The sequence below is a fragment of the Anopheles stephensi genome, chromosome 3 (genome assembly GCF_013141755.1).
Source record: "Anopheles stephensi strain Indian chromosome 3, UCI_ANSTEP_V1.0, whole genome shotgun sequence".
Lineage (NCBI taxonomy): Eukaryota > Metazoa > Arthropoda > Insecta > Diptera > Culicidae > Anopheles > Anopheles stephensi.
In genome coordinates this window covers 42096992-42109349 of record NC_050203.1, presented here as the reverse complement: position 1 = coordinate 42109349, position 12358 = coordinate 42096992, and the positions used below count along the sequence as shown (strand labels likewise).

At 42.5% G+C, this 12358-nt stretch overlaps 1 protein-coding gene across 7 annotated transcripts in view; it reads right to left on the bottom strand.

Moving 5' to 3' along the window:
- Positions 1 to 12358, bottom strand: part of LOC118512346 (tachykinin-like peptides receptor 86C) — a 70711-nt gene that overhangs the window by 33954 nt on the left and 24399 nt on the right. For all 7 annotated transcript variants that reach the window (XM_036056640.1, XM_036056634.1, XM_036056633.1 and 4 more), the window contains one exon: positions 2808 to 4086. In XM_036056640.1, coding sequence (XP_035912533.1) covers positions 2808 to 3794 — 987 coding nt within the window. In that variant the 5' untranslated portion in view covers positions 3795 to 4086. The remainder of the gene's footprint in view (positions 1 to 2807; positions 4087 to 12358) is intronic.

Below are 12358 nucleotides of genomic sequence, written 5' to 3'. Positions count from 1 at the left end.
CGGTGGCTCGCCGATGGTTGGCAGTGCGAAATATAATTTTAAAATCAATTCCGTAGAGCAGCCGTTTTTTTTTGCTGTTGCTACATCTCGTGTGTAACGCACAAACTAGCAGTTCTTACTGGAACTCAATTAACTGTGTGCCTCAGTCGGACACGGATTAATCGGTTGAACTGTGCGAGATTTGCAGAAGCATTCTCGTTGAGAAGAACTACGCTCAAGCAGTTCACAACTGGAAGGCTATTGCTATCACTCGCTAGCGATTGTTGGGAAAACGTAAGCTCTTTGGAGGGCCAAACTTTCCGGAATCCGAGCAAGGTCGGTCGGTTATCTCCATCAACAAAAATTGGGGCAGCAATGGCGAAAAAGTTTTCCCGTTTTGCTTGGGCAGAACAAAAACACTCTCCCGCTACAAAAGAAAAGTGGCAGCGGCGTTGATGAGCCAAGTGGATCTTCTTTCTCTGTACCTTTGTCCGACGTACTTTTGGACCGAAAGTAGCAAGTATCTGTTGAACGCCGACAAGAGCAATTTGGAGAACATTTAGCCTGGAAGGCTCATTTCGGTAAAAATGGTTCGCAAGGAAAAGGTGCGCTGTCTATATAATTCAATTGTAAATTCGCTGTTTTTTTGTCGTTGTGCTACTCCGCAGAAAACTCGAACATACACGCAAGATCTCCCCCCCCCCCCCCCTTCTCCTCTCCTCCCGGAACATGGGTCTATGGTTTTGTTAGGGTTCTGCGAACAGAAGTGAGTGTCGTTTTATGTTAAAGCAAAAACTCCGGTCAGCAGGAACTAGCAGGTGAATAGTTTCGGTAAATAGAGCTGCGTGAAGTATAGTCGAATGTAGATTGGTCTTTTGTTGTTCTTAATTGGGTTTTGGGCTAATTATTCCACGTACACAGTTGCACAGTGGCTTCGGGGAAAGCTTGTTTTGCCGAGGTTTACACTACTGACGATGACGCTTCGTGATTAATGTACGGCAATTGGGGAAGGATTGCAAGGTTTTGAAAAGGGCCTCAGAGTACGTCTTTTTTAAGATGACGTGGAATCACTCTCCTCACATGGCATCAGTCAAGCGCTTGAATTTAAATAATTCAACTCGAAAGTACAGGACTTCGATGCCAGATTCAAGTTCAAGAGATTAGAAAATTTATTTCATTTCATTTTATCTAGCTTGTGCCTGAACGAACGGTCTGCTAACAGCGATAAATCCAGCCGAGACGAGTTAAACTTTTATGCCCGCATACAAATACTACGAGATACCAACTTCATTGTGGAAGCCAGTGTTCGGCTTTCCTCCTGAGAGATCCTGAACGAAGAATTGGGTCTGTTCGCGTCCAGTCCGCGCCCTGACCCAACTACCGACATCATTCGCTTCTCCTGTTAGTTTGACCCTCACCAACAGATGGCACTGTGGTTCTGAACATTCAAACTTGGAGTAGTTTCGGTTGCACATGTCACACATAACATTGAGAGGATCCGACTGTCCTAGAGTTCGAGGCTCGATAATGTGTACCACGGATTACTTCCCGCAACTTGCAACTTCTGGGCGTTACTATTTCGTTGCTAATGAACCCAGTCACGTACAGGCACCGAGCTGTCGAGCGTCCGGATGCCAGCGATTGGAGTGCCAGGAATCAACCATGGATTGGCGTAAACTGAGCGTGCATCATTGGGGTTTATCAGGTAGTTTCTTAACTGTATGCATGATTCCATTGTATTATTGCTACGGGTTCCACAACGGGCTTACAATATCCCATTGTGTCTATTTGAAACATTCCTGTAAGTGGCTCAGTTACCAATAATATAAATCGAAAGCAAACTCTAACATGCTTTCGACGCGGCATAATCACAAGTAATATGGTAGCATCGTTGATGAAAGGTAGGTCGAGCAGTGGACCATAGTTGTTGACCTCTTGAGCCGAGGAGCTGCTGAGATACGATCGGATCCATTCGATCATTCTAGTGGAAAGCCCTAGCTTTCGCAATTTTGCCTTCGACTTTGACGAAGAGGTAGATGGCCTCAGCTTGAGACCATCAGAAATAAAATTTCTCCTGCCTCTCGAGGATGCAAGCCAAAGTAAAGTAGTGATCAGCAAAGTTTGTCCCATTTCTTTACTCTGCTCAAGCTGAAGTTGGACATTTACAGGTAGAACTCGAATTTGTGACAAATTTTAACTTTTTTTTCAAGATGAAGTAGAAGCAATAAGGTCTGGACAGAAATATTTCACAACTTTATTGCGGCAGCATTCCGCAAGAACGGAAATGGTTCACATCAGAAATGGCCATCACCTCCTGCTGAACAGCACCAGCCAAAAGTAGCAAACATTGTAAGTTTGTTTGAAAAAAACTTTGTCTTGGGTGAAAATGTTACACTCCATCCAGAAGATGGCTCAACCGTTCGAGCTGTTCGTTACGAAAACTCTGCATATCTACAAGGAAGCACCTTCATCTTAATATTAACGCAGTAATCTGTCCGGAACGCAAAATACTTGCTCCGTTCGAAGAAACTACAGGCAGCGATGGTGAAGTAGTGGCCCAATGTTTGTCTATGAAACACAATCAACTTTCGCTTACGATCACAACTTTCTAAAGTTCGTTCGTTCGCTTTTTTTCTCTCTCTCCAATCCATTAATAATGACAGCCCAGCCATTATCAGCGGTAGTGCAATCGAAAACTATTTGTCACTCTGCGTCCCACTTGCTTGCGGGGCGGTATGTCTCGGATGCATTATGCACGCGACCGACCGTGAAGGATGGAAGTGTCGATAAGTTTGGTAAATAGTGACAACGGCTCACAACGTACTCACCAGCCCCATCAGAAAGACAACGGTGTGCGAGGCAATGAGAATCCACTCGCCCGTCGAAGGGTAGATGTAATCCATCAGCAGCTGTCGGTACTCGCTGTAGGTGAGATTGCAAAAGTCCGGATCGCCCACGCAAGTAACGTTGTGATCGATGAAACAGTTCTCGTTGTACTCCAGCTGATCGGAATCGTCATCGCACAGGGCGTCATTGTGGTCGTTCAGGTTGACGGCGGAGTTGCTGTGGGCGGTGTGGTTGTCCTCCAGCGGCGACTGGAGTGTGGCTAATTCCAGCTCCTTCAGCATCCCGAACGCGGACTCGTTCGCGGTACGGTTCGGTGGAAATTGGAGGACGGACGAGAGGTCCTCGGCCAGGGTGCCGTTAGTGCTTGCGGCAGTCATTAGTGTTGGCGGTGGTGGCCGGTCCCGGTTCGTGGTGCAATTTCCGTCCATCGATCCAGGATCTTGGCAAATGGCACCGGTTCCATTGTCTGGCCACGCCCGAGCCGCCGCTAATGTATGACGCGCTTTGCTCAAATCACGCCGGAACAGGAAATGTTTTTCCGCCGTTGGCAGCGGTTGGGGCGCGTTTGCCCGGGAGTGGTAGAAACTTGTTACGCTTGAGGGTAAGTCGACCGTCGAATGTATGACATCCGCTACCGACGCACCGTTCGCCTCGTACCCTTCCTGGTCCAACCTCAACGGATGCGATGTGGATGAGCTGCCGATTTGAGCGGCATGATCTAGCGAACTTGTCAACAATGTCACCGGGCTGTCAGCGGGTCCGTCCAACGGTGACCATGGGTTCGGTTCTGGTGGGCGCCACTCGTTGCTGTTCATCGTAGCCCAGTCCCCGTTTCGTACCGCCCCGATCGATATGTAGCTTACGTGAATCAGCATCAGCTTGGTCCAGAACGTCCACGAAGCGGCACAGTACATGCTCGAACGATGGTGCCAACTTTTGTGCCAAGGACCACGCCGATACGAGCCCATCGCTAAAATCACAGGCCGTATCACAGGCTGCGCTTGCGATATGCTGGAGTTGGCTGGAGTTGTGCCACTCAACAATGTAAGTGTAGTGTAGCGTGTACAAACTATGAATACGGTGCCTGCTCTACTGGTCAGACAAACTTGTCGCGTATGCACAATTCATTCGACAATGAAATGCTGCTCTCGGGCTCGGGAAACGTTAGGTAAACCTCCAGAGACTTGCCGGGGTAGTAGTGGAGAAGAATGTTCTGCAAGTCAATCTAAACTGCAAAGGAATGTACGCTTTGTGATAAGCCTGTGATTTGAGAGAGAGAGAGAGAGAGAGAGAGAGAGAAGACAAAAACATGCAAAAAACATTCATTAATGGCACGGGCTAGGGCTGGACAATTTAACATAAAAAACACACACACAACATCCAAGATGATTCATGAACATACGAACGCGCATTTGTCTTCGGACGTTGTTTTTTGTCAGATTCTCGGATTTGGCTTTGTAATGCCAATTTTTGCTCTGGAGATAAGACGCATTGAGACGTTAATGACATGATAAATGAGACGGTTGGATACGTCTTATTTTCTTTGCATAACCAACAAATGTTTTTTTCACCATTTTTATTGTTATATGTTTTTGTTAAATGTATTTAAAAAATATTTCAAATATTTATATCGATTCTACCAGACGAAATAAACAATAGGAGACGTCATAAAGCGCCCAAACAACTGAGTTTGACACCGCCACACGCAATTGAACGTTGTAAGTGAAGCAAGCAATCATGGATGTCTAATAACTTCCTGATAACCTGCATCCGTCTGCTATTGACAGTAGCAGCTGAAGGATATCGACACAGTGACGCAAGTCGATGTGAAGCTACGAGCTACTTTAATATTATGCTACGAGTCAAAGTGTAGAAAGGCAGCTTTTTAAATTGAACCCATATGAACCGTATGATCAGGTATTATGCTGTTACTTTAATATTATGCTACGGTTTCGAGCTTCCCGTAACCGTTATCCGTTGAACAATTTGCCGGAGATAAGGTGTACCATAATTAGGTTTAAATTTAATCTGATTCTTTAGCAGATATTTTGCTTTCTTATGCAGAAGCAGAGCGTAGGTAAGGGAATGTGTGTAAAAGCAGGAACTAAATTACCTCCCAATGCCTCGCAGTAAAGCCTAGTGCGAGCCTAGTGCGAGAAATCTGGAAAAGATTCTCTCAACCAATCACACAGTAAGGATTTGATACAGTAAGTGAATTGTGCGTACCACATAGTGCGTATGGTTTGCTGGACCCACTAAAATGCCATCAACATCTCCAGTTGAACGTCCAGAAAAAGTATGGATGGAAGGTTTTGATTAAATTTGTGACCTGTTATCATGTTTGCGAAAATTGAATTTTCCACCTCAGTCAATGGTGTTACGGCTGGTATACCCATTGTGGACACTTTCACGCAAAAGTAACCTCCGTCACCGAATAGAAACATCTAATTTCGTTACGATGAAATTGACCTTTATGGGTAGCAATGGATCGAACAGAGTCCACGATCCACGCTGGATATTGCACAGCGTTGGCTTCTTGAATATGTGGCTGCTATGTGTCTGTTTTAATTTTCTGCTGCACATATCGTTTACATTGGCACGTTTAAGTGTTACATGTTTTGTAAGCTTGGCGAGTTTTGTTGGTAAAATGGAACAACTGGCTTTCTTTTCCTAGCTATAATGAAAATTTTAGTACTCATACTAATCGCTTTAAATGGTCTCAGATGCGCAAAGCTAGCACTTTCGTCATATTCTTTCTCGTCATTGTCATCCATTCAGGACTTTTTTTCCCGCAAACTAAAAATATACCCCCAATTAGAAATGGAAAACATTGATTTCTACAAACCAACTCACGTCGACGAGATTCGATCCATGACCAACGAGACCGTCGGAGCTGCCTCGTGGAATTATTGTAGTAAAATTAAGTAGCTAATGTTTTTCTTTGTTTATACAAAGCATTATATTCTTTATTTACAATTGACCACGACCTCCTGGTTGGAGATTAACGAGGCGAAAAGCAGAATGATGGTGGCATCACCAGCGGACCTGCTAACAATCACTGATTTACGCAGGGGTGTTGTAGAGCTAGGTGACCGCATTTTGAAGTCGTTCAAAACTTCACCTATCTGGGGTCAAAAGTCAGCACTGACAATAACATTGATGTTGAGTTTCGCGCAAGGGTGCTGGCTGTCAACCGGTCATACTACAGCCTGAGGAAACTTCTACACTCCACAATACCTGTTGCGACGGACGAAACTGGGACTATACAGAACATTTAAAGTCTCACAATGGATCCATCGTCCCACATTTATAGGACAATGAAGGAGCCACTACAATGACGAGCTCACCATCGTGCAGCGAATCAGACTTGTCAGGCTCCGGTGGGTTGGTCATGTCATGAGAATGACGCCGGACGACCCAACCTGTAAATTCCTTTTAGGCCGTCCACATGGACAGAGGTGGCGTGGTAGGCCCAAACTGAGACAGGAGTGATGTCGTTGATGCGTCAACCAGAACGGTTTGGCCGACGAAGGCGCTGGACCGTGAGCGGTGTCGAGGATTGTTGCAGCGGACCAACACCGCGAAGCGGTTGAAGCGCCGGTAAGGTAAGTAGTAGGGAAATGATTATAGGACTATGTGTTTGTGTTTATTTACACATTTATCATCATTAGAAATTCCCGATTTGGAATTGTTGTAGCTTAGTTTTCATTTTTTGATCAACTAGCATGTAGCAGTTACCTCTTTGAATGGGTAGAAGATTGGCAATGTTGTTATTTTCGCAGGGTGTTCTTGGTACTTTAAAAATGTTTGCGTAAAGGCCATCCATTTTTTCTTTTTTATGTTTTTTTTTTTATTTAATTATAGGCAATTTTTTGTATACATACAGAACGGCCCATCGCCGTATTGCTGCAAGGTGTCTATTTGGTTTTAATGAATTCAGTTTCAAAGCCAGTATAAGAAGCGGTTTAGTCCTCTTTTGGCTTTTGTGTGCTTTTTGTGGCTATTGTTAGTGCTAATTGGTACATTCTTATTCTCATTCTCTTCTCTAGGCTATAAGCATTTACCTAGCCACGATGTTGGTTATGCTGTTTGGCGTTTTGTTTAGAAAACCCTTTGATGCAAATAATTTCTCTCATTTATTATGTGGAATCAATTTTTTGTTGTTGAGCAGCAGCTCCCTTCGTTTTTTATCTTTAGGTCTTAATGCATCTATAGCTAGAACTATCAGCCCTTCTGTGAAGTCACTGGGAATATTTCTTTTCAAGTTCATTATTCATAATAGCCTGGAGTTCATTGTGTATGGTGCCAAAAAATATTGCAAAGAATTCATTATAAAGTCTTATTCCTTGCTGGACTTCGATTGTGTGGAGCTTTTCCAATAGTGTCGTGGGTTTCTTGTGCGTTAATTTATCTACAAAGGTTATTGTTAGTGTTTGGTAGCTGTTTGGTGGAATTTCAATTTTTGAATGCGAAATTTGTACCATCGTCATCAGCTAGTAATTTTTGAAAATGAGGAGTCTATGTACTTTTGAACTTCAATATGGTTTTCTATGGTGTGGTTGTTATCTTGGATCATGTTTATGACGGTACAGCTTGCATTTGAGTCGCTTGCTGAAGTGAGTTTTAGAAATATTCTCACCAGTTATGCTTGGGCTCATATCTTGTTCGGAAAGTTTCTTATGAAGAGCTGGCATTTTCCCTTTTGCATTGGTTATATTGATCCTCTCTGCAACACTTCCTACGAACTTATTATATGAATTGTCAAGATCTTTTCCTACCATTCTAACCAAGAGCCAAATAATTTTGTAATGTCCTGTCCACGTTGTCCACATTTTTCTTGATATTCATTATCGATTTCTTCATTTACAATATTTTATTTTTAACGTCCATAGTCTATGTTTTATAAGTGAACCAACGCAACCGTTCGACCTGCCCCGTGGAATTATTGGAGTAAATTTAAATCTTTTTCAATGGGAGGCGTTCTGGACGAGATTTGAACCCCGGTCCTGTCGTGTAAAGACCAGCGCCGTTCTCGCCTCTGCCACCGGACTGCCCTAATTAATTAAATCGCTAATGTAAATTGATCATCTCCTCTTAATACTGAAGATCATAACCAGTCTTTTACGTCCGTTCTAACTTAAGGTCGTCAAATTTATTAGTCTACGACCTCCGAGGTTCATGTAGCGCAATAAATAAAAGCACAGTCTAGTGAAATGTAACACCGCAAAAGAAGCGTCTAGTCAGCCAGTACAAGAAGAACTGAGGTTGCAAAAACAGTTTTATAGATTACTTTTGCAGCTTTTCTTTAAAGATATAACTTTAGCTATACGTAATCGAAGGCCTCAGGAGTTTCGAGTTTAAAACTAGACATTAACATACAATATACAACTTTTTTTTGAAATAACATCGAAATACTTTATTTATTTTCCAAATAAAACGTTTATTGATGTGGTACATAGGTAGCTTTTTCACTAGAAAACCGTTTCAATGTCACCGAACTTTCCGTAACAAGGCTACACATTTTAGGCCGCTTGCAATAGTCGCAATTTTCATCCCAAAACACGTGACTTTATTGTGATTAGCGCCGTGTGCTTGCTCGGGCAGCAATGTGACTTTGTTGGAAGCTTGAACACCGAAATAATTACCTGGATTCGATGGAATTATTTTTATCGTTCATTATGGAGCAAGCTGTCGTAAATAGTAGATTGCGTAAAACCCCCGGGAGCTATCTGTAAATTCGTTCAATCAAATAACGTGTACCGTAGATTGCAGGCATTACGTGTCGGGTCAATACTTTGGGTTGGTCGTTCGTTCTCGCTGTGTGTTCTCCCAGAAATTGTGCTCTACAATGTTTAGTCTGGACTAGGTCGGCAAGCTTTCGTCGAGCTTACCAATTGCCTTTAGCTGTTGACCATTGACAACTGCACAGTTCGTTCGGGCGAAATGTGCAAATCCATGGTAATCTTGTTGTTATTGAGCGGTCGTCCTGCTGTGAATCTCAAACGGTCGGGAAAGTATGTTTTTGGGGCACTAATAACTTCTAAGAAGCAGTGAAATCTGTTGAAGAGCAAACACGTGAAAGGCGAGGTTCAAGGATTTGTTTGTGAGTTCTGTTTGTTTGCTAGATTTTTTAAATTTGAATTTGAATATGATATAAATCATTAAACAAGGACAGCTTAATATTAAAGCATCCTTCCGACACAATAAAGATGGTAGCCTTGTCTCATGTACTGGCTACACAAGAACCCTAATGCATACATTCCTCAAAAAACCTTTGCGCCTGCAGTCCTTGACAGGACGAGCTGCTAGGCTCCGACTGTCGGTTGTCGGTTTGACAAATGTTCGTCGTAACGTTTTCTGGCATGGCAATTCGTTATGATTGCGCCTTGAGATTCACCAAAACCGGGAACGGTTATCAACCTTCCGCGTATCTGAAGGAATCGCTTGCAATAACGATTTTGCCCGCCAGAAGGAGCTCCCGATTGCTATGGATATGCTTTTTATCACATTTTTGTGGGGTCCCTAAAGAGCCACGAGTAAAGTGCACGCTGGGTGTGTTGTCTATTCATTCGAACAGTAAACATTTCACCGAACAGATAAGATGGGATGAACAAATCACACAAAGATGTGTTTTTGCTTTACTTCGCTGTAAATCGCTTCGCTGTCTTGCTTCGGCCGTGACGTTCGAATTCGCCTTGACATTACTTCCCTTTCGGTGGTTGAGGTTGATATTTGTCTTTTCGATTACCGACCAACCGACCAACCGACCGACCAACGTCAAATGCCGTGCCGCGTCAAGCACTGAAAGGGCATTCCTTGCGTCCCTGGAAATCCTTTATTTGAACATAGATCCCGAAATGAGCGAAATGAGCGTTCGGTGGTTGGTGAGAAAGATGGTGTCGTAAATTTAAAATCGTTTATTTTTTCAATTTATTATATTTTTATGGCGCACACTTTATGCTCCTTCTTTTATAACTCCGCAGCAGCAGCAGCAGCAGCTGACTGGGGTACGATATTTGATGCCAGCCTTTAGCCTCACTGTACTTGGAGCGTCTTTTGAGAAGGGATGCGCCAGCAGCAACGCTCTGGCGTCTCTACTTTGCACACCGTAATATGTCTATAAACATTATTTTGGGAAAGATTTACATTTGAACCGATTTTCTGGTCATTGGACAATAAAACGGGAGCATTTCAAATCCAAAAATTGGACCGCTTTCATGCTCAGTTCATCTTGAGAAAGGATCAGTGCCCACGATGGATGAGATTTTGGGTTTGCTTTTGTATCGTAAAACGCTCACATGACTCTGATGGAAGATGTTAGATGTAAAATAAAATGTATGACCGAAATTAAAAACACATCCAGGGTATCATGATGTTGTTCGGGAATAAACTTGAGCAATCGTATTACCTAATTGAAATCTCCTTCCCTAATTGGACGATGTAAGTTATGTGTGATGTGTACCTGGCCATTGCTGTGTATCATATGCACAATGCACAATGGGCATTTGCAAGGGGAAAATTTGAAAAATCAACTTTGAGTTATCGTCTAGTTAGAATACTTTGCACAAGCTATAGGTTCAAATCAGAAGACACTCAAAATCTTAATTTCGTACTAGAAATTTATTTTTGTTTCCAACCATATTTAAAAGATATATATTACCAAGTAACAAGTTTTAAGACTAAGTGTAAAAAGTCCAAAACAAGGTGTGCAAAGAAATAATTTGACTTCATGCCAAATGTGTTCACCGTAAAACGTCGAAGGTCTGTGTACAAGTTTTAGTCGTTGATTTGATTTAACACTGTTTGGTGAAGGATTGCACAATTTTGCAACACTTTTAGAGTTATTAGTTTGTTTCTGCAACAAACACAAGCCATACGGCAGGATCGGGGTTCAAGTCCCATCCGGATCGTTCCCCCGTAGTGAGGACTGACTGTCCTAGTACGTGGTATCTTTAGGTCTATCTTTAAGAGGTCAGATCAGAGTCAAGAAAAGAGAGATAGAGAGAGAGAGAGAGAGAGAGAGAGAGAGAGAGAGAGAGAGAGTGCCAACCATGCATCCAATACAACAGAGAAAGCAACATCAACTCCTAGTTCATCATCCCCGTCTTCTGAGAGCAGATTTTTCTTAATATATGTTATTGAAGCTTCATGAAGCTTGTTTTCAGAATTTAAATGTTTGTAACGAAAGACATTTTTTAAGAGTAATCTTTAATTGAATTGAATTATCTTACAGCCCACGTTGATAATTCACCCACGTCCCACGTCGTACTGTACTTACGCGAGCGCTAACAAGCCGTGTACAAAATAATCGTCTGCAATTACAATCTAATCTGGTAACTTCTCAATAAAAGGTAATAGATTCCCCTGCCATCTGGATGCCGTTCGAATGCCATCTAACTTTGTGTTATGAACAGAAAAAAGCATGTTGCGCGACATCGCTGCTCTGAGTCGTCTCTACGAGCCATAACTTTCAGACGCTAGCTGTCAAGAGATGCACGTGCTGCTACAGGGCGCAGCCATCGCGATCCTGTAGCAAGGAGCGAATGAAGACTTCACAACGGGCGTGCGAACGGGTTGGGTGCGTGCGTGTGCGCTAAGGGCTCAGTGCGTTTTAGATTTAATATAATATGTGTTTTATGTTTGTACGACCGTGACTTTGTTTTATTTGTGTTCATCGAAAAGAACATAAAACTTTGTTTACCATTTCATGTAAATAGTTTACTAACATGATCGGTGCTTTTACATTACACACAGGAAAACCTGGCAGTGTAGTGTAAACCTTGGAAGCTTGTAGATACTGTATGAACCATTGCAAATTGCTAAATCATCAAGTTTATTGTTTAGCAAAAATTTATTATGTACACTTTATTAAAATTAAAACAACCCATAGCTCAGTACAGCACCTTACAAAATCGTTCAATAATGCTCACAAACATCAGAAGTATCAGCGCCATCTCGCGGGAGGGTACAGAAACACATCAGCTTACTCAAGTATACATTAAATGTTTGATATTGTTCAACGTTTAGTAAACTGCGAGACATAAAAAAGGCACAAAAATTATTTTATCCCCATTATTTGCTCTACGGTGCCCACTGTGGGAATGATAGCGATATATGGCATTGATACGATCAATTAGAAAAGTCCCAATTGGAACCAATTTTTTTGCACGATATTGAAGTACGTACGTTATGCCAGTACAGTATGAAGTTAGGTGGAAATGCTTCAAATTTGAGAATGATTTACAATGCGCAGGAACACCAGGAACAACAACAAAAGGAGCTGATGGTATGATACAATGCGATGGTTTTTGTGCTCGTGCTAAGAATGGCGTATTGTCGGTATGAGTGAAATGATTGCTCCTACACGTTAAACGGGCATTTTTCATGAGTAAAAACGAAAGAACGATGAAAAACAGTTCGTTAGTCGTTAAAATAGACTGATGACTGTATGGCATGTGAGGAAGTTTGAATCCAGCCTTGGAATGCCAATTATTCATCACACGTATCATGTTGAATCAGCTGCTCTATCTGT